Genomic DNA, 23312 nt, shown 5'->3' on the forward strand with positions numbered 1-23312 from the left:
GCCTCAAACCATGATTACTGACAAATCTAAATAAATGATATCTATATTGATTGACAGAAAATATGTCGAAAGAGTTTGAAACCATATTTTTAATCGTTATTTTTGCTCATATATTACCTCCAATAAGAGCAAAACTAAACCAAATATCCAAATAGCGTCCTAGATATCGCCGAGAAATTATACGAAGCAAAGTTTCAGCTTGCTTTTAAAAAACTCAAAGACACCAGATCTACCTATGAAATTATTTAAACGCTAATGGTTTGAAGCAACAAATGACATGAACTCAAAATGGGCACTAGCTGAACAGTGCAAGGAATGATCAACCAAAATGGACAAACAACTCAAAAACAACTGAACAGATGTTATTATTAGAGCAAATCATGACACCAGCATGGGAGAATACATTGGCAGCATTTCACTGAATTTACCTATACTTTTTGCTAAAGACCTCTTTTGTCTCAAAACTATGTGAATTATTCAAGCTTTCCTTACTGCCTTTCAATTTTCCTGATTTAATATTGATTCTTCCTATTGTGAAATCACTCAAATTATGAGGTTAATAATTCATGGATAATTAAAGTGAATTCATTTTAAAAAAATTGTAAAACTTAACGTATTGAGCTCTTAATATTACTTTCATATTTTTGATCACACAACATGAAAACGGTGACCACCAACTGAAAGTTCATGCCACAAACACTTTGAAGGTGCTGATGATTTCAACTGAAAACAATTCATTCTCATCTAAACAAACTTTAAAACTGCAGCACCAATTACAACTATACCTGCATGGAGTAATACTGGTCGAGGGTCTAAAACATTAGTCACATCAAAATATCTATTTTCGATTGTACCAATATGTTGAGTTTGACAAAAATCGACACATCATTTCAAATTTACACCCTTACGGGGCACATAAAAGAAAAGGCATTTTTCAAAAACCAACATGCCTTTTGTGGAAACGAGTGACTATTTCACCATTTTTCACTAATTCACCATTTTTCACTATTTCACCATTTTTCACTATTTCACCATTTTTCACTATTTCACCATTTTTCACTATTTCACCATTTTTCACTATTTCACCATTTTTCACTATTTCACCATTTTTCACTATTTCACCATTTTTCACTATTTCACCATTATTCACTATTTGACCATTTCTTATTTTGTGTAACTATTTTCCACAACAACCACGAAAAGTGATGACGCAGAAATTGGTGTGGAAATTAGCTACTTATAGTTTACGAATAAACGGCTTTGCCGTTCAATACTAAACTGTTCTGAACGGTGTCACGGCAGTATACCCAATACCAAAATACCCAATGCCATAATACCCAATTAAAAAACCAATGTGCACCAGTCTACAATTAAGTAAAAATGAACTCATTAGTCCCATTTAAGTTAAGTAGAGGCAAAATTATCACAGAAATTAAATTTTCGAGGTCACAGAAATTAAATTTTCGAGGCGATGTTCTGCTCGTTAAATTGAACCAAAAACAAAACGCTAAACATGGGCAAAAATAATTGGCGTAAGTCCTAGCAGAGCCGACTAACTTTAATCCTTGATGGACAAGTGCTTCAAAAGAAGTTAAAAACAAAGACTACTACGCATTTGAAATGCTCGAAATGGAGCTCCTATGAGTGTAAAGTTACGGCCATTACCACTGGAAAGCAATTATAATCAACGAAAAACGAACATAATCAGGAAACTGTTCCCGGACGAGCGCAAGCAAAGCAGATTCTTGGTCAAATTAAGGGAGCGCCAAAAATGAACAAAATCCAGTCAAAAATATGGTTATCGCCAGCATTGTCTCACCAATCGGGCCCGATGTTGCAACGCAGCTGTCTTTAATAACCACATCGGCAGTAAATCTGAGACTACTCCACAGAAAAATATCTGAAAATTTCTAAAGAGCCACTATTACGCACAGAAATTTCGAAGTGCCCGCAAAGTTTAAAGGTTTCACTTTTATGGCACGGGAACAGATAACGAGAGGATATTCAATTTCGGAACACTAGAAAATCTATGAGTCGTTAAAAACCAACAATGCGCTTTGACTCTGTGACGGAACTTTCAAAATAAATCCCCTCCACTTTTACCAATTACACACAGTTCACATTCAGAGGATTTTATCCACCTTTATTTTTGCTTTAATTAGCAACAAAAAAAATCGAATCGAAAAATTGTTGCTGGCTTGCATAAACTTACTGCTGGATTTTCGCCGAAAATAATTCTCCAGGATTTCTAAACGGACTCTTTCAGAGGACGTACATCCGAAGTGAGAGAATTTGCCGGATCAGTAGAGAACCCCGATATCCTTTGGCACTGTGGAACCACAGCGAAGATGCACTGAGGGCTTGACAAGAACTACAAACGCAGTTGAAGGCTGGTATTTGGGAGTTCAGTCCATTTTCAAGGCAACCTTTCTTGAATTCGGACTTTTCTGGAGAATACCGCTCAATGCTGTCAAAAGTTCAACATCATCGAAGCTTCAAGCAGAGAGAAGAACAAGAGCCGAAATGAAAACGTTAAATCATTGCGGAAAAACTGACGAAGCTGTGTCAAATTTAAGTTCACTTGATTACAAAACTTTTATATTTATATGTGCGTTTTGTGGTGTTAGAATGACTTTGTAAAAGGAAGCGTTACTCAAAAACTAGAAGATCTAGAGAGCTGACAATTTGACAGCGGATTTTCTGTGAGCTATGCTTTTCTCGCTTTCCCTCTCCGCGCACTACCATTTCAAATAGCTGGTATTGTCAGGTTTTCCCGATTTCTTACCAATTTTTTGTTTCCGATCAGTTCATTAAGATAACTTTCAATTTTTTGAAAAAAAAACGTTAATCATCGGATCTTGAACCAACGCCGTACTTTTCGTTACAATAACCACTGAGCCAACTGCGCATTGAACTTAATTTGATGTTGACATTTATTTTGAGTTATCGGCCTTCAACAAATTTGACCTAAAAGGCGATTTAACCTAAAAGGTAGTTTGAAATATAAGCGGCATTTCAATTGTCGATCTTTTTTGTTCTCCTTTAATTTTTTCTGTGGAAGCGTGCTAACGGTTGACGTGTTGCCTGGCTCTTTTTTGCAGCATTAGGCCTTTCCAATTCGCCCTCGAACCCAAAATGAGCATCCTATCAAATTTAGCATCAAAGCGATTATTGTTATTATTAAATATGGGTTGGCATTGGCTAAATTGGCATTGGTTATACTGGCATATTAGGTATAATTGCATTGGGTACTTTGGCATTGCACAGAATGGCATTGGGTATGAAGTCATGTAACAATCACGAACTCAGCGGCTTACACTTTGAATAAGAGCAATGCAGATAACGCAAAAATCAAGAAACCACGCTGGAAATATAGTTACTCAAAACTCTCAGACGATGAATCGGTCAAGAAGAGAACTGCATTAAAAAGACCGACAGGACTCATATAAAAGCTACAAGATTTCTCTGATAGCAATTGAGTAGTATCCACATTAGAGGTGAAATTAGTTGGTTGAATGAATTCAGGAAGGGTGGGCGGCGGATTGGTGAGTTAGGGGCTCAAACTCACAAGAACCGCTTTTCACACGATGATTTTATGTCTCCTCAACAGTTCCCGTGAATCACACTTAGGAGACTAGCAAAACGTCAAGAGAGCTGACTGAGAGTGGGTGCTCTTTTAAGATTAAGAACCACCCTTCACATCATGAAATGGTCTCCTCACAACAGTTTTCGTGTATAGTATTCTTGGAGACTGGTAAGGCTCTAAGAGAATTTAATGCCCTCCAGGCGTTACCTGTTCATCCCGTTTTTGAGGACGAAAAGTCCAATGGTTCAGCACAAAAATATCATAAAAAGACCACATGACTTAAGTCCTCTGAGCGCTACCTGATTATTCCGTTCTTGACGACAAAAGGTCAAAACATACCCGGCAGATTGCCGGAAAACAGCCGCCGTTGATTCCCATAAGTCTATTGGGATTGAAAGAAAAGAAAATATCAACAAAAATTGATGTGTATAAAAAATATTTTTAAGTGCGATTTATTTTGATGTCATTTTGTAATTGAACATACTCCTGTCTCTCAGTGAGAGGCTACAGGGTCTAGTATCAATTCAAATAAGCATTATAGATAGTAACTAAAAATTATGAGAACAACCTTCAAGTACCGGACATCTAAAAATGGGCTTTATGGGTTTATCCCATTTCTATTTCTGACTTTGATTTTTTATACTGACTCTCTTCAATTTGAACTGCTTCGCTGAGCAGCTGCTGTTTAAAAGGATTTGAGCAGAATGACAGAAGAGTGAAACTAGCCGATAGAAGTCAAAAGATTTCACGCAAAATGTCGAAAAAGCGGAACAATGGGTAAAGCGAAAAAAAGTTCGACGAAGTAAAAAACATAACCGACTAATGTCGGGCGAATTGCTCTCAACAGCTAGCCACGGTTGGCTTCGTCAACAGCTAGCCACGGTTTAGTGACCTCAGGGCACTATGCCTTTATCCCGTTTCTGAAGACGAAAGTCAAATGGGTCAGACAAAAAACCGGCCAAGCGAAAAATTGCATAAAGGACAAACAGGATTAATATAACAGAATAAAAATTAAATTATAAATTACTGATATTAAAATCTTGAAGAACATTCCATTACATCTACAAACTATGCAATAAAATATTATCAAACCCTAGAGATATTATCAAAACCCTAGAAATTCCGTGTCTCTTGAGGCCAGAGAAACCTTGAGGCCAGAGAAATTTGCAAGCTTTGAAAAAATTGCCAAAACTTGTGATATTAAAAAAGTGAAAATTAATCCATGGCAAACAAAAAAAAAATTCCATTAATTTATTGTCAAACCCTAACGGAGGTTTCCTGACCCTTGAGGCCCAAAAAATCTGAATAATGACTATAAATGTCAAAAAATTGAAAAAAAAAATGGCAAAAATATCACAAATATGCCAAAATCCGTGACGTTCAAATTTTGCAAGACATTCCATTTAATCTAGAAATTTTTCAGTAACCTATTTTCAAAACCTAGAGGAGGTTCCGTGGCTCTGGAGGCCGATAAATTCTAAAAAATAACAAAATTTCAAAAAATCTTGAAAAAAAGCTAAAAAATTGCTAAAATTTGTAACATTAAAAAGTTGAAAAACTATTCCAATGCCATTAAAAATTTGTCAGTTACTTATTATCAAACCCCTAAGGATGTTTTCTGGCCCCTGGATCTTGAAAGACCTGAATAAGGAATAAAAATGTAGAAAAAAAAATTGAAAAAATTGCACTTTTTGTCAAAAAATTGCTAAAATTCGTAATATTAAAAGGTTGAAACCATTCCATTACAAATAGAAACAATGCAGTAACCTATTATCGAACCTAGAGGAGGTTCTTTGACACCTAGGGTTGATAAAAATAAAAAAAAATTGCAGAAAATTTTCTAAAAGCTTGAAAAAAATTGCAAAATAGTAAAAATTTGAGCTTTTAGCAAGCGGTTGTTCGTCAGTAGCTAGCCACGGGAGGGGGGTCACTGGGGGTTGATTGGGGGGCATTACTGGGGTGGGGGGCATTAGCGCGGTGGGGGGGGGGTGTGGTTGGGTCAATAGGAGGGGGGGTCAACAGTGGGGGTGTCTTCAACCTCTAAGAACCGCCCTTCACACCATAAGTATAAGTCTCCAAAACAGTTTGAGCTGAAACAGAGCTGAAAGGCTCTAACAGCACTTAATGCCCGCTGGGCGCTACCTGTTGATCCCGTTTTTGAGGACGAAAAGTCAAAAGCGTCAGACGAAAAATCGGTCAAGCGAAAAATCGCATAAAAAAAGACCGACAGGACTAATATAATTGCTACAAACTTAGTTTGAGAGCAATTAAAAAATAGGAACGCTATAATAGCCGGCTGAGAAGATGAGGGCGGCTATTAATAAGACAACAAACTATCATACGACAAGTCGCTAGTACAAAAACTGCATTAAGAAACCACCGGGACTATTATAATTGCTCTCAAACTTCGTTTGAGCGCAGTTAATGTGACTAAACCAATTTCTTTACTGTTGAAATGTTGTCCGGCTAGTTCTTTAGCCTTTTGTTACATAGGCTTTCTCGATTACGTTTCAGTACTGCATTCACATGGTGATTAAATACATGCAATCTCTAAGGCTGATTTCATAGCCATCTGGCCTGTTTCCCACAGTTTAGCATTTACATTCACCCTCAGATCACAGAAACTCATTATTAGGGTCTTTAAAGAGGGGAAAAAGATAGAAATAGCCACCTGTTACTACATAGACAGTCACATGCACCACTCAATTTAAGTATTACATTGTGTTCACAAGTTATACAATCTAGCACTCACACTCGAGTATATGTGGAAATCATTGCCGGGCTGAGCACTTTGGACGTTGTTCACGAGGGGTGAGCTGGCGTGGGGATGCTGTGAGTGGGGGGTGACTTGGGGGTAGCCGGAGGTTGAAAGTTGGTTACTGTTCTGGCGACTGTGGGTGTTAGAGGAGAGGTGGGGTTGGGGGTGAAGGTGGGTGGTGGGTGCAATTTGGGAGGTGTTGTTTGAATCAGGTGGTTGTTGCTGGTGGTAGCTTCCAGAGTTAATTGGCGAGGGAACTGACTAAACATAGCACACACACACACACACTTGCACACAAACCATGCTAAACTATCTAAGAGTAGCAACCTAATGTATAACTCAAAAGAGAGAATGTCAATTCAACTACAAATAGCTAGTCTTTCTTAAATATAAACCTCGTAGTGCACTAGCGCCCAACAATTTCCCAAATTAGCTGAATTAAATAATTCGAGTTTTGTCTCTGGTAGCGGGGAGAAAGGTCTGAAGTCTCCAGCAGCTAAGAGCAAGTGTCTCAACCGTACAAGAGAACAATTTGGTTTGAACGCGGTTCATTGAGTTATACACTAATTAGGCTACTATCATCAGTAATACAAACCGCATCTACATATACAAAACATCATAACAAACTCCATGCTTTTCAATTCAACTCTTGACAAAATGTTTGAAGTTATTTCAACCCACCTAAACCACTCAAACTGAAAAACGCCACCCCAAACATTCATTCTCACTATAACGGGCCAAATCTTTAACCGTCCACCTGGAATTAACCCGACTTTAAGGAATATGTGAGTGATAGGGAAACCTACGTTTGGATGCATATTCTGTTGCTGCAACTGAAACGGATCTAGACCTCTAATCGCCATTGGAGAGTCAACCACGTCCTGGAACGAACACAAGGTGAAAGAAGGTGTACAATAACATTATTCATAATTTTGTCTATACTGTTACACCTCCCCCTTCAGCAATCTTATGTTGAACTAATGACAGGTCATAATAGAGACATTGATGGGGTTGGGTTGAATGGATCTTGCTGCCCTCAGAAAGTAATTTGGACAAGATTCTACCGATTTGAAGGTTTGAGAGTTAATGCCTTATTAAACTGCTTGACTGCTTCATTAATAATTACCACTAAGTATGAAATATTGATGGGATAGTGCTTACTTGAGGTCTGTACTCATTCTGCATGTAGCCATCTGCATTATCTCCTGAAACAAAATTCACACGTGTTTACTTCAAAATCGAAGTTCATTTGTCTGTAATTGTTGAGGTTTTTCCCTTATTCTTCCTCATCACTTTGAGCTGCCAATATTAAATATCGATAACTCAACATAACTATATATGGCAAAAAATAGTGTGATGACTTAACTAATTATCATTCTATTTTTTTAAATTTGTCAGATCAATTGCACTTCACTGCACTGATAACCAAATAGCAAATTTTAAAACGCATTCACCAATGCGTGATTCAAAATAAGATTCAAAATAAAATGGTCGCAGCTTATGGTACCCGAGTATCTCTGTGCTCCTGCGACATTGTTGTATTCCACCATATAGCTGTTTCCTCCTCCTCCTCCTCCGCCTGACAATCCCATCTCCCCACTGTGCATGCTATGGGGTGCAGGACTCACCGGTGTCGTTCCTTCTCTGCCACCTACATACATATGATACCCAATACAGAAATTGCACTTATACCCATTGTTACATTAATCTTCTAAAGTTGAGTTATGGTGTTACGTGTTGCTTATGTAAGCATATGTAACATGAATAATAATAGATAATTTGAGGTCATAGTTTTCAAACCGTCAAATGATTAACAATGTACAAAATTCGAAAACTAAAAAGTATCCTCTGTCAAATATTGAATACAATCAAGTCCCTGCTACATGAGCTGATTAATCAGTAACTGAATACTATCTTGAAGGTCTGCTTACTTCGCAAATAAAGAATATTTTGTGAAAAACTTGGTTAACACATGATGCGATGTGACATTTTTTAAAAATTAAATTCAATAATTGCTTATCCAAGCAAAGATTAGAAAAAATGCAACAATCACCTAAAAAAGGAAAAATTTTGGGTGTTTACAATAGATTTCCGTTAGCAAGCATGAGGAGCCATGCCAAACATTTTTAGCCTTCCATTAACATTTTTTGTATCATCAATATTCAATCGATTAGATTTTTCCCAGAAAAACAGGCAGAAAAAGAGATCAAAAACTTCAAATCATGCAATCATTGTATTTTTAACTCAAACAACGGCATCATAAAATGTCGGAATCAAATCAACGAACGATTGCTAAGTTCATACAGTTAAAAAAACAAAAATGACTAACATCGGGTGAATTACTCTCAAAGGGGGAGGGCCAAGAGTGGGGGGGGGGGTCTAGAGCGACGTGATTGTGTTCGGAGGACTGAACGGGGATTCAATTCTCCAGGTGGACGAGTGGTGGTGGTGGGTGCTGGGGAGGGCAAGAGAGTTCAAAAAAATTCGGTCAAGCCAGAAATTGAAAAAGAGGACTAATTTCTTTGAGATCAATTAAAACAATCGCGCATTTTAAAAAAAATCGTATAAAACGATTGCGCGCATTTGGAACCCAAATTTAGCGGTCGCGTTCACACGAAAAAATTAAAAAATATTCTCCAAATGGAGGGGTAGGGTCCTGTCAGACAGTATTCCTATAACTAAGGAGCCAGGGAGTAAAAACTTTTACGGATCGCGGAAATGAGCCGTGAGAATTTGGTGAGACTTTGCATGTGGTCCAAAAATGGTGAAAAAAGTCTTTTAACATGGTAACATCTTGGCTGAAATCTCTAAGTTGCACTTTTAGCCGGTTGGAGGGGGGGGGGGGGGGGGTCAAATAGCGACTTTAGAAAAAGTCAGTCCCGAGAGCACTTTTTTGAATTTTTTTTTACTTTTTTCCAGAAGGAACTTTGATCAAGCGCAAAGAACTTATTGCGCGCAAAGAAGCCAGAAGTCATTCTTTTTTCGAAAAATCATGATTTTTGACAAGTCTTTCAGATTCTTGAATTTTTGATCTATGACCTCCATGATAAAATTAGCCTGCCGTCGAAAAATAGTGGGGGTCACAGAAGCGTAATTTTGGCATAGGATTACTCCACAAGTGGTTTTTGATGAAATCTTTGACGGTTGGGGGCACAAGGGCCCTTTCAAAAAGTGTTTGCTGCCAACCTAATTAGGCTATTGATGTTCTGTAAAGTCCAGGTGGTCATCCGAGCAGTTAATAATGAACACAGGTTGTAAAAACTAAGAACAAATTTTAAAAACTTAAATTAAAGTTTTGAATTTTTGACACAATTTTTTTTGTAAATTTGACCAAAAAACGCTGCTGTCCGAAAATCAAACTTTCGAAAATGTAGTTTTTGATGCCAAAATTGTGCTTCTCCGGCGAAAAATAATACTTGGTGCTATTTTTTGGACTATAATCAAGTAATAAACAAATTTTTTGAAACATACGAAAATTTTGCCAACATATGATTTTTTCATTATAAGGTAAAATTGGGACTCGCTGAGGGGCTTGCCCCTGAAGACAGTCCGCACGTTCAACAGAGGGAAAAAATAGTGCAGCTCCTTGAAAACTCATCCCGAGTCAGAACGGCTCGGTCAGGTAAGCTTTGACAATACGACAAAAAAACCTAATTTTTCGCGTCCTGATCTTTACTTTGAGTGAAAAGCATATCAGCCTTTTCTGTTTTACACCGGACAGTAGCACTAATTTGGCATACGCGAACTACTAAGAGCCGCAAGCGCCTGCAGAGTTTGACCGCTTGTCGAGAAGCCAAAGTACTTATCGCTCTAGATATCAAGCTCTCCGAATAAATCTTGCTGAACATATTTCATCCATTTCAAGGATAGGTTCACTTCTTAAGAGCAGTGTTTCTTAGCCAAAACTAAAGGTAAAGAAAAAAATCAATTAAAGATCTGTTTGAAATGACTGAATGAGCTAATGACCTTAAAGATCATCACATTTCCAGTAACATGACACACTTTGTTAGTCATCGGAGCCTATGGCATTAAATGCGCAAAAGTAAACAAAAAAACGTAAGTTAAATTTAAGATGTTTAATTTTCTAGAACTAGTGTCCTTAGAATGAGTGCACCATAAAAACCTTGACAAAATTAGTGAGAAAAAAACTTCAAAAAACCAAATCCGCGAAAATAAACATAAAACTGACTCAAATTTAAAATGTTTAATTTTCTTGCCAAAATGAGTGACGAAAAAGCTCAAATACCAAAATCGGTTGAAATCAAATTTTCCTGAAAGTTAGTGGCCTCAAAGAAAAACATAGCCGGCGGATTGTCGGAAAATAGCCGCCGTTGACGGGCTAGACGCACATCGCGATTGAAACAAAAAAAAGAAGAGATTGAAATTGACAAAAATTGGATCTTTTCCGTTTGTGCCCCCAGCTCAGTGGGCGAATATTATTTGCACCCCCAGACGCACATGCCATATTTTTACAACATACCCAGCAGATTGCCGGAAAATAGCCGCCGTTGATTCCCATAACTCAATTGGGATTGAAAGAAAAGAAAATATCAACAAAAATTGATTTTTGCATAAAAACATTTTAAAGTGCGAATTATCTTGATGTCATTTCTTAATTGAACATACTCTTGTCTCTCAGTGAGAGGCTACAGGGTCTAGTATCAATACCAATAAGGATTATAGATAGTAACTAAAACTCATGAGAACAAAGTTCACGTACCGGGCATCTAAAAATGGGCTTTATCCCGTTTCTATTTCTGACATTGACTTTTTTATACTGACTCTCTTCATTTTGAATTGCTTTACTGAGCCGCTGCTGTTTAAAAGGACTTTGAGCAGAATGACAGAAGAGTGAAACTAGCCTAGGGAAGTCAAAAAGATCTCACGCAAAATGTCAAAAAAGCGGCAAAGCGGTTAAAGAGAAAAAAAGTTTGACGAAGTAGGAGCACTATAATAGCCAGCTGAGAAGATGAGGGCAGCTAATAATAACGATTTACTATGTAATGGCACGTGCTTTGTAACTGGGGGCACATAACGTAGTGGAGGGCACAAACTGAGAAGATCCCAAAACTTTTTCCTAACTTTAAAAAATTGTCCTAATTCAATGTGCAGTTTTAGTTATATTCGAAACCTATACTTGAATCAAATTCAAAACTGAAGGGTATTAAGCTTCATACTAAAATCAGTTAGCATTCGCTCTCATGAACTTTGATAACCTAATGCACTGACTTAACGACCGGGTTATATCGGTTTATCCCGTTTCTTTTCATTTTGCTCTTTTGACCTTGATTGTATTCACTACATTGCATGATTCAATGCGTGAAAGAATTTAAAATCCTTTCAGTTGAAACAGTGAGTGAAGTAAGAAGTCAAACGTGAAAATCGTTAAAACGCGATCAAAACGTAAAGCGAATAAAAAAACGGAGATCAACTAAATAATAGCCGTTTGAGAGGCTGACAGCGGCTATAGAAAACTATATATATAAAATCATTATCAACAGCGTAGAAAATAATTTTGAAGAAACACCACCAGAAAAGCGGAGATTCAAAAATTCAAAATATTTAATGTGCACTAGAAAGCAATAAGAACTGTTACTATTCAGATTAAGCCACAAGAACCACAAAGCCACAAGAAAATCATCAAAAATAAGCAGCACTCTAAAATCCACAACTATTTTTTTAAATAAAGTGTCAAAGATATGAGACCTACTGACATGAATTCAAGCGATTAATTAAATTTACGCCTCAGCAGCAGCAGATAAGAAATTTCATTAATGGACTTAATTGATAAGATCAACATAAACCAACTAACGTCAGACAAATTGCTCTTGAACGATAGGCGGGGCAATTTAATTCAGTGGCAATCCTGCAGCAAAAAAATTTTCTTTAAGCAAAAAATTCCAACTATAGAGGGATTCGAACAGTCAACCTCCGGTGTCCCAGACTGAAGCATTTACCACTCGGTTATCAGGCTCTGCTGCTCACCGGGTCGCAATCTATTTCGTTTTAGAAAACACGCATTTAGTATCAATTTAGGTCAAGCAAAAAATGGAAAAGTAAAGCGCCAAAAAGTCAATAAAGACATGGATTCAAAAATGTACTAGAAAAAACAATTTTCAAAATATTTTGCATATATATTTAAATATTTTAAATAAAACAAGCATTAAAATAAACGCTTCAAACTCCTTTGGAGAGCAAAAAAATGACAAAAACCCAAATAGTTTCAAAGTTATAAATGCGAAAAAGCGACCAGCTAAAAACTTGAAACACTAATTACGTACACCCATGCCTCATTAGCAGCAGATGTGACCCGCCCTTAATGAGACTAAATGTTAGGACAACAAAAGCAAATTCCAAAAACTCGACAAAGAGTTGAAGGCAAAGAAACATTTAATTATAAACTGAGGGGCCATCATATTTCGCTTATGCTTTATTAACGACCGTTGATACCTGATATTATCGAGACTAAGTAAACATAGCAACATAGCCGGCAGATTGCCGGAAAATAGCCGCCGTTCACGCGCTTGATGCATATCGGGATTGAAACAGAAAAGAAGAGAAATTGACAGTTCAAGCGAAGAGGGACGAGAGGGGGGTTCAAATCGCCAGATGGAAGAGAGTGAACAGGCGAGTGTTGGTGAGGTGAGGGAGGGTGACTAACGGAGAGGGGTTAAACTTAAGATTAAGAACAGCTCTTCACACCATGAAATTCTCTCCTGAAAACAGTTATGGCGAAACGCATACTTAGAGATTAGTAAAACGTTACCCTTTAAGGGATCTTCTCAGCTACTTAATGCTCTCCGGGCTTTACTTTCCACCGTTTTTGATGACAAAAATTTCAAAGGGTCAGACTTGTTTGAGAGTAATCAAACACAATTAACTACCAAAATAAAATGAGGGGGATCAGAAACAAAAAATCTTGAAAAAGTGCGTGCTTTAGAAGAAGCAGAACCCATGCATATAAGAATCAGAAAAGATACTTCAACACACCCGGCTGATTGCCGGCAAATAGCCGCCGTTGATTCCCATAACCAAGATTGCGATTGAAGGAAGAGAAAAAAACTAGTGCAAAAATGATTTTCGTACAAAAAAAAGCGAACTATTTTGATGTAATTTTGGAGCTCATCATACTCCTCTTTCGTAGTGACACGACACACAGGCTAGTATCACAGAGGCAATAAGCATTATAGATTCTAACAAAGAACAAAGTTCGAGTAACGGGAATCTGAAATCGGGCTTTATGAGTTAAAACCGTTTCTATTTCTGATTTCGTTTTTTAATACTGACTCTTGAATTGCTTTGCTGAGCAACTGCTGTCTAAAAGCACTTAGAGCAGAATGAGAGAAGGGTGAAACTAACCTAGAAAACGATTTCACGCAATATGTTGAACAAGCTGCGAACTAAGATAAAGCAAAAAAATTTTTTGACGAAGTAAAAAAAATGGAGCGCTATAATAGCCGGCCGAGAAGCTGAGGCGACTATTAAAAACTCAATCAAAAAGAAACTAACTCGATTGTATGGCTACACCAAAACCTAACCAGGAGAAAGCATTTATAAATTTAACTATTTGCAGCCCAAGAGCACTAAAAATATGCAGATAAAACTATGAAAAATGCAAATTTCTTGACAATTTTCTGAACATAATCTGCAGATTGCCAGAAAATAGCGGCTGCTCACGTGCTTGATGCATATCCGGATTGTAGTTCTAATTTGGCTTGCAGTTTCAGTTAGATTCTAAAACTATATTTAATTCAGCTTCTAAACTGAAAGCTAATAGCCTTAATACCTATATCAGCCAGCAAACACACTAAAGAACTTTCGTAAACTAATTCTCAATGACTTAATGACCAGGCTTTATCGTTTTATCCCGTCTCTTGACTTTGCTCTTTTGACTTTGGCCATATTCACTATATTGCGTAATCCAATGCATGAAAAAATTTAAAATCCATTCAGTTGAAACAGTGAGTGAAGTAAGTCAGAAATCAAATGTGAAAATTGATACTGATGTAAAACAAAAAACGTGATCGAAAGGTAAAGCGAATTAAAATAGCCGTTTGAGAGGCTGACGGCGGCTATTAATAAGACGATAGAAATAGAAAAAGGAGCAAACATAGCTAGTAGATTGTCAGAAAATAGCCGCAGCAACTTCGCAGATCTGCGGTCTGAAAGAGATAGTAAAAGAAACAGACCAAAACAGAAACATGTTTTGTTTAAATGTTATATTTTGATTACAGATATATTTAACTTATTGCTGCTTCTCACACACTCACTTGACCTTTATCTTTGAATTACAGTAAAGAAAAGTCAATTTCAAAGCGAGAAGTCACAATTCTGAGTGAGGTAAATCAGGGGTGACCAAATACTTAATCAAATGAAACTGCTGTTTAGAAGCACTTTGAACACAATAAAACTAGCCAATGGAAGTCAAAGATTTAATGCAAGATGCTGAAACGTCGAAAAGATTAGGTAAACCGACACAAAGTTTTTTTGACGTAGTAAAAAAACAACAGAAGCGCAATCAGAGCCGACTGAAAGATGTCTAAACATAGCTGGCAGATTGCCAGAAAATAGCCACAATAACTTTGCAGTCTCAAAAAAAGTAAAAAAGACAGACAAAAAATTTGTCTTTTCATTGAAGGCTAATATGTTATATTTCGATTAAAAATCTAGATAACTTTATGCTGCCTCTATTAGCTGCTCTCAAATAACCTTCATTTAGAGTGAAACACACCCATTTGACCTTATCTCTTTCAATTAAAGTAATTAAAAGTCAATTTCAAAGTGAAGAAGTCATTTAAATCGTAATCACGCGAATGAACAAAAAAACTCGCTCCACTAAGAGCAAAAAATGACGTCACGCACCCACTTCTGTTGAAATTGCATGAACGAATGAACAAAAAGCGGATTTGAAGTGGTTGTGACGTCATATGGTCGTAACAAAAATCGCGACGACGAAATAAAAAAAAACCAAGAGAAGGCCAATAATAGCCCCAGCTATCGCTATGCGGCTATTAATAATAGAAAAGAGGTCAATTTCAGAGCACTTTTCATTTGAATTTTTGCATTAAACTCACATATTCGTTAAGCCGCCTTAAATTATGAACGAACGCATTTTAACACGCGAAAGTCAAAAATTCAAGCACGAAAAAGTCACCTGTAAACGAGTCAGATGAATCAAAGGGTCAGATAGAAAATTAGTACAAAAATGATATTAAAAAAGCCTAAAACAATTCCAGCAGACTGCAGGAAAATAGTCACCATTGACTCCGATAATTCCGTTTGGGATTGAAAGAACAAAAAAGAAGATGAAAACTTTTTGAACTCTGTTTTACAAAAAAAAATGTTTAACTACGCATACCCTGTCTCTTAAAAATAGGATACAGGGATTAGTATCAATACCAATAGAGATCAGAGTTCGTGACTAAGACTGAATAGAACAAAGTCAAACGGCGAAGCTTAAACTGGTCTTTATGGGTTGATCACCTTTGTTTTTGAATTCTTTTTCGATACTCAAATTGTTCATTCAGATAACTTTGCTAGAGAAAGCAAAAGAATTTCATGTAAAATGTTAAAATGGCGACAAATTGAGGTAAACAGAAAAAAATTTCTTTGACGAAAAAAACAGCAGGACAACAGTAAACAAAAAAACCAATATTGACAAAACATTTTGTGTTCAAACACTTTTCTCAATTTAATTAAAATACGCGCGAAAAATTTCAGGCCAAAAACTAATCAATTTTTCACTCCAATTTCTGCTTTGTCCTGATCAAAATCACTTTAAATGTGGCGTCAATAATCAGACAATCATTTACTCCATTAAAAAATAAATTTGAAACAACAAAGGGAGGAAACAAAACAGAAAGGTAAGGGAAACGTGCTAACCTTTTCCGAATTTGCGACCCCAAAATCATTGTTTATGACATATTAATTGATAAAGTTTTTTATGTTCCCCAACGACTACCATATGAAAAGAAAAAAACATACTAAACAGTACATCTCGAGAAAGGAGAAATACAGAAGAAAAGTAGAACTGAATGTAAGGAATTGAAAAACTGAATATAAAAATCTGCTAATTTTAATTTTTTAGAAACATCCTGTAGAAATTGCAACGTATTAATATTTTTGAATCAACACACCTTAAGAAAGATTCCCTGGTTATTCAATGAGCACAACCAGAAAAACAAAATTCCGAAAGTCAGAAAAACGGAAGAATTGGACAAAAAAGACCTCAAAAAAGAGAACAAAAAACAAAGATTGACTAAATTTAGCCTATATACTTCAATTAAAACCAACTCAAAATGATATCAATCACATCAAAAGGTCACCGAAAGCAATATGAAGACTGCTTTCAAGCAAAAAATAGACAGTAAAAAATTGGAAAATAATACCAGCTCCGCCAAGAAATCGTCTAAACGGCCAAATCACAAACATAGCTGGCAGACTGCAGAAAATAGCCGCAATAGCTTCGTAGATCTGTAGTCTCAAAAAACAGTAAAAAAGAGACCACAAAAATTCGACTTTTCATTGAAGGCTGATATGTAATATTTTGATTTAAAATCCGTATAAGTTTTTGCTGCATCTATTAGCTGCTCTCAAATAAACTTCATTTAGAGTGAAACACACCAATTTGACCTTATCTCTTTCAATTAAGTAATTATAAGTCAATTTCAAAGTGAGGAAGTCATTTTTGAGAGTAAGGTAAGTCAAGTGTGACCAAAAATTTAATCACGCGAATGAACAAAAAAAAATTCGCTCCACAAATAGCGAAAAATGACGTCACACACGCACTTCAGTTGAAATTGCATGAACGAATGAGCAAAAAGGCAGATTTGAAGTGGTTGTGACGTCATATGGTCGTAACAAAAATCGTGACGACGAAATAAAAAAACCAAGAGAAGGCCAAAAATAGCCCCAGCTATCGCTGTGAGGTTATTAAAAAGCTCAAGATTGCATCAAAAAATAAATTATATCGTTATCATTAATACGGTCGAAAAAGCTCACAAATGAACAGTTTGTTTTAGTATGATTTAGAGAAACCATTATATCAGGAAGAGTTTAGTAAAATTTAAAAAATGCTGCGAAAAAGTCGCACGTGATCAAAACCACCGACTAACGTTGGACGAACTGCTCACAAACAACCAGCAATGCTAGCTTTAGGAGGGAGAGGTGAGCGTAGTCAAGCGATGTCAGGAGTAGGTTTGCGAGGGGTGGACAAGACGGAGGTCAAAATCGCCAGGTGTAGGAGGGTGGACGGTGGAGCGTTGGGGAGGGTGAAAGTTTCAAGATTAGGAACCGCCTTTCACACCATGCAATTGTCTCAACAAAACAGTTTTGGTGAATCACATATTTAGAGACAAGTAAGACTCTAAGAGATCCGCCACTTAGGGCTTTATCTGTTTAACACGTTTTGAGGACGAAAACAAATGTGGTCAAAAGAAAAATAGCATAAAAAGACCACATGACCAATATAATTGTTACGATTTTTCTTTGAGCAATGAATATTTTCTACAAATTTCATTTGATAGCAATTAAAAAAATGCTTAGCGAAAAATTCTTCTCACCTACTTTTTGGCTCTCTCTCAAAAATGCGATATGATAAAAAACCACTCTTTTCTCTGCTCTTCAGTTCGTTCAACCGTGACCTAAAATCTTAATTATTACGTTCGGGATTGACTTTTACATCGTTTTTTAAATACACTCTGAAAAATTATTGATAAAAAAGGCTCCACCAATACTCCTTTTCGCGGCTATTAATAATTGCTAAACTACAAATTTCGGAGCAAAATTTGAGAGCAATTATAAACACCGACCTGTATGCGCCTTGGCAGAAAGTGGCACAAAAGTAGAAAATAGGGATCTCATAGATGACTTTTAATTATGTTAAGTAATTCATAGCTTGACCATTACAAAATGACCTAAAGTGTCTGAAAAAAATTTGATGACCCAAAAATGATGTCATTAATGGTACGTTTTCTTTCACAACCCTCAATAAATAGTCGAAAATTAACATCTATTTAAATGAATAAAGCCCCCCTTTTCAGTATAAATTAGATTTTAATTTCTGAATACCAGAGTAGTTGTGACCACTGTAGCTGCTCTGATCATGGTCCCTTCGTCCAGCAGTACCTGCTAGCACATTGGTAGATCCACCGTGTCTGTTAGCAGTTCCAGCCCTGTTAGCTGTGCCGTGTCTGGATCGAGTGCCTCCGTAGCTGCTGTTCAAGTCATCTGCCGACTTCGCACGATTCTTTCTCTAAAACCGTTGGTTGAAATTTGCGCACACGAATCTATTTGCAGGATTTTTTAAGTTTGTACAATTTGAGCTATCTAATTGCTATACAATGCATTTAAAAAAGTTATGCAGCATTCACGGGTACGAGAAAAGGACGCTATAAAAGTTCTCGGTTGCACTTTCTTATCAGTTAACAACAGAAAAAGGCTCTTCTAGCATTACCAAATCAGTTTCCCTTTTTCACATCTACAAACAAAATTTTCCAAGCATTGTCACAAGTTCACACAGCTTTAAGTAACGTTTGCAATTCAGCATCGTTGAAAATATAAGAAGTGATGTCAGCGTTGACGACAACAAATTGCAGCAGTAAAGAACACTCCCTTAGTTAAACATGCGTTTTGAACTCAAACAATCTGAGACTTGTATATCGAATATCGCTCTTGGGGCCAAATGTAAGAGAGTTTTCTATCTTGTTATTTGTCCTCCTTTGTCACAATGAGTGTAAATACGTTCTTTTCTTAATTTGAGTGGACCGTTACAATTACAGATGCACTGTAAATTTTTATTAATTTAATTTAACTTGAATTAAATCTGATTAAACATAGCCGGCAGATTGCCGGAATAGCTGCGAAAGAATAGACCTGCGGGACATATAATAGAGATAGAAACAGATAAAGATCTAAATTGAAAAAAAAAACGACGCCGCTCAAAAAAACTAGGTAAAAAACATTCAGCCATAAATTAATAAAGCTTGTTAAAATTAATTCCGCAGAAGCCTCTTATTAGGGACCTTTACTGCACAAATGAGTTCCTTTGACCTTAAACAAATTCAAACTAAACTCAAGTTTTAAAGTGCAAAAGTCATTTTATTGAGTGAGGTAAGTCACGTATGATCAAAATCTAATCACGCAAATAACCTAAAAACTTTTGCTAAAGCGAGTGAGAAATGACGTCACGCGCGCAAATGCGGTTAGTGAGAGGAAGAAGTCAATCAGAAAATTTGACTTTTTCAGCTTAGCAGTTGTGAACAAATGTAAAACGAAAAAAGAGCGTCAGACTACGAAACAAAAAAACATAGCAGGACAAGTCCTGACGTACAATTCAAAGAATTTTCATTGACTAAACAGAAGAAGTAGACCTAGAATGGACTATGAGTGAATTGCGAAAACCCTTTTAAAAACATCAGATCAAAAAATAAGAAAAAAAAAACAAAAAAATCAATGTCAAAATGCCGCATTTGAACAAAAAACCACTAGCGAGAAATTAAAATTGAATTCAAACAAAAAACTAGGCCTAGAATGAGCTGTGAATGGATTCGGAAAACCATTTAGAAAAAAATCCAATCCAAAAAATCGAAAAAACAGTAAAAATCAGAGTGAAATATCCGCATGTGAACAAAAAACCACTAGCGAGAAATGAAAATTTAATTCAAACAAAAAACTAGGCCTAGAATGAGCTGTGAATGGATTGGGAAAACCACTTAGAAAAAAATTCAATCCAAAAAATCGAAAAAACAGTAAAAATCAGAGTGAAATTGCCGCATGTGAACAAAAACCACTACCGAAAAACCGAATTTTTGTTCAAACACCATTTTCGCACTCTACTTTAAAATTAGAGCGAAAAAAAAATCACGCCGTTCCTGCCTATTCGACCATTCGCTCCATTTCCTGTTTCGGCGTGACCAAAATCAGTACTCCAATTTGACTTCAAAAATCGTGAAAATTTGTGAACAGATCTTAAAAAAAGACAGCGCCCCAATACAATTCAAATTCTTTGAATTGTCAAAAACCAAGAGCACCGCAATATAGCTTCGATCAGCTTACAGCTTCGCAGCTATAAACAAAACAGAAATTCATTACTGCTTTTAATAACTGCATGGTTGTAATCTTTATTACAAATTGAAACATAGCTGGCAGATTGCCAGAAAATAGCCGCAATTGCTTCGTAGATCTGCAGTCCCAAAAAAAACAGTAAAAGACAGACCAAAAAAATTCGTCTTTTCATTAAAGGTTGATCTGTTATATTTTGATTAAAAATCTGTATAACTTATTGCTGCCTCTAATAGCTGATCTCAAATAACCATCATTTAGAGTGACACACCCATTTGACCTTATCTCTTTGAATTAAAGTAAATAAAAGTCAATTTCAAACTGAGGACGTCATTTTTGAGAGTGAGGTAAGTCAAGTGTAACCAAAATTTAATCACGCGCATGAACAAAAAAACTCGCTCCACTAAGAGCGAAAAATGACGTCAAGCATGCAATTCAGTTGAAATTGCATGAACGAATGAACAAAAAGTGGCTGTGACGTCATATTGTCGTAACAAAAATCATGACGACGAAATAAAAAAAACCAAGAGAAGGCCAATAATAGCCCCAGCTATCGCTGTGCGGCTATTAAAGACTCTTACATACTTAACACCAGAGTTTGTAAACCACGTGTGTTCTGTAAGGGTTAAACCAATAATACCATTAACGTGCAAGCTAATGCACTATCAGAGTAAGCCTGGCTTCTTTTCAAGGAAAAAGAAACTTTGAGGACCCTGATTGAATTTTCTGGCACAAATTTTCCTTAATGAAACTGGAAATGGGGAAAACTATATTTTTTAATGTATTTCCTTAACGTATGCATTCACTTAACTTTACAATAATCTCATTATTGAAGTTTTGAAGGACACAGTCTTGAGGACAATTTGTCCCGTTATCTGTCCCCTCCGAGTCTCTTTATAGATTGATGTTTGTTAAAGTTGAATTATATTGAGTACTTGGAGAGTCTAATTCTTTCTTTCTTTTTGAACATTCATCCCAAACTACCATCTTGCTTCTATTTCACTCCGTCCTTACTAATGGGGTAGAACATGAAACGTTCGAGTTCTCAAAACAAAATTTTTATTTTCAAAATTGCAAAAATTAATCCCCAAAACTTATACAGATGGTTCCTTTTCTATTCGGTTTATTTGCTTCATTTCTTACCAATGTGGTGGCAGTTGTTGGTTCGTACTTCTTCCTCACAGCCACAATGGCCCTGGGGTCGAAGTGTGCCTTCGTGAAGCCACTCTCTTTGTATTCCCTCCTCATCTCCTTCACATTCCACATGTTCACCAACAACTCCTCTGCAATTTTCACTATCCTCTGGGGCACCAAGGGAGGTCCACTAGTCCCTGAAGAGGCTTGTCCATTTGGTGCAGCTGAAGACGAAGCAGAAGAGGTTGAGTCTCTGTACTTGGCAAGAGGAATGATGCGGTACAAGCCATCTGCTTTGTGTACGTATCTAAACAGACACAATATGATTAACTCACCTGTGACCAAAAAATATGAATCCATGGTCAATTCGAGGTAATTTCTTCCTCGAAATACCTGATGTTTTTTATTAAACCAGGTTTTGTGTATGTTGTGTAGACGATACCTGCAGTTGTCCTCGCTGGCACGACAGAGTTCCTTGAGGCAGAGGAGGATGAAGGCAACTTTCTCGCAGTAGACATCCTGCATCTCCCTCTCAATGTCACTCGGAAGGTGCTTAATCAACTCAGGTGTACAGTGAAGACCTACAACACACACATCTTGATCATATTGTGAACTCTTGTTAGATCCAAAGATTACAAGATATCACAATACTGCAACGTCTGGACATAGACACTTTCCGTCTGGGACGCTCTGGACATATCGACTTTGGCCTGGGACCTCAACCTCGGACTATGTCAAAAATTTAACATTGAAGCAAAACTTCAACACAAAACCTCGAGAACTTCTAAAGCTGAGAAACCATTGAGATACATAAATTAAAATCTGTACATGCAATTATTGAATCCTAGTTATGTCTGTTATCTGATTCAATTTAGCAGAATAAACTGCACAGAGTGCAAGGCCCTATTCTTAAGCATTGGACAATCCTGGATAACGGGTAAATAGCTATCTAACAAATAACCAAGGAATCAACAGTTTCAAAATGCTCATGAGACAGGCAGTACTTTAGCTAAAAATAAAAGATTTTACCTATCAGGCGTTTGTTCTCGTAGTCGATGCATATGTTTTTGAGAGCGCCAGCAACTGCAGCAATTACAAAGTCGTTCTCGAACGTTGCCAAGAGTTCTCTCAGCAATGGTAGTCCCAGACGCTTTCGGATGGCAAAACGGAGCCGAGGACACCACTGGAACAAAATTATTGATTAAACTATTGTGGACTGATGAGACGACCATCGCAAAATTGCTTCACCAGAAGTCTGTAACAAATGTAAAAATTACCAGACTCTAATTTCCTTAGTTGAAGAGCACCGCAAGTTTTGGAGACTTCTACAGTTTGCAACTTACAGGTTGAGCTCCCGCGCACATGTTCTGCAAAGTGCCAGCAGCTGCCTCCAAGGTGTCGGGGTTGGATGATTCTCTCAGTAGGGCAATGCACACGTTGGCCATCATTGGTTGCCATAGCAACTCAACTCCCCTGGCATACGGGTCACTGGAGGGGAACTCGCTCTGGCGATATTGCTCGTCCAAGTTTCCACCCCTTCAAACAGACAAGCGAAAGAATTTCAGGCTTGGCGAAAGTAACGGGAGGCCAACAACTTTTGTTTTCGCTCCACCAAACATCATGAATTGAAGAATTATTCCGTTTTTGAGGACGACAAGTCAAAAGGGTCAGCCGAAAATCGCAAAAAAAGACAGGCCTAATATAAATGCTACAAACTTCCTTTGAGAGCAATTAAAAACAGTAAACTGCCGCACGTGAAAATAAATTTACTCT

At 36.9% G+C, this 23312-nt stretch overlaps 2 protein-coding genes across 5 annotated transcripts in view; both read right to left on the minus strand.

Moving 5' to 3' along the window:
• The window catches only part of LOC142353214 (uncharacterized), a 712302-nt gene that overhangs the window by 412950 nt on the left and 276040 nt on the right, over positions 1-23312 (minus strand). The gene's annotated exons all lie outside the window — the stretch shown is intronic.
• The window catches only part of LOC142353233 (uncharacterized), a 137995-nt gene that overhangs the window by 1748 nt on the left and 112935 nt on the right, over positions 1-23312 (minus strand). The window contains exons 15-24 of one of the 4 annotated variants that reach the window (XM_075405462.1): positions 22883-23075; positions 22569-22722; positions 21982-22120; positions 21549-21846; positions 18414-18597; positions 7852-7995; positions 7506-7549; positions 7151-7225; positions 6339-6605; positions 786-812 (exon numbers count right to left, since the gene is read on the minus strand). In XM_075405462.1, the coding sequence (XP_075261577.1) occupies positions 786-812; positions 6339-6605; positions 7151-7225; positions 7506-7549; positions 7852-7995; positions 18414-18597; positions 21549-21846; positions 21982-22120; positions 22569-22722; positions 22883-23075 (1525 nt within the window). The remainder of the gene's footprint in view (positions 1-785; positions 813-6338; positions 6606-7150; positions 7226-7505; positions 7550-7851; positions 7996-18413; positions 18598-21548; positions 21847-21981; positions 22121-22568; positions 22723-22882; positions 23076-23312) is intronic. The other 3 variants (XM_075405464.1, XM_075405463.1, XM_075405465.1) reach the window with 3 other exon arrangements.

The sequence above is a fragment of the Convolutriloba macropyga genome, chromosome 14 (assembly GCF_964194025.1).
Source record: "Convolutriloba macropyga chromosome 14, txConMacr16.3, whole genome shotgun sequence".
Taxonomy (NCBI): domain Eukaryota; kingdom Metazoa; phylum Xenacoelomorpha; order Acoela; family Convolutidae; genus Convolutriloba; species Convolutriloba macropyga.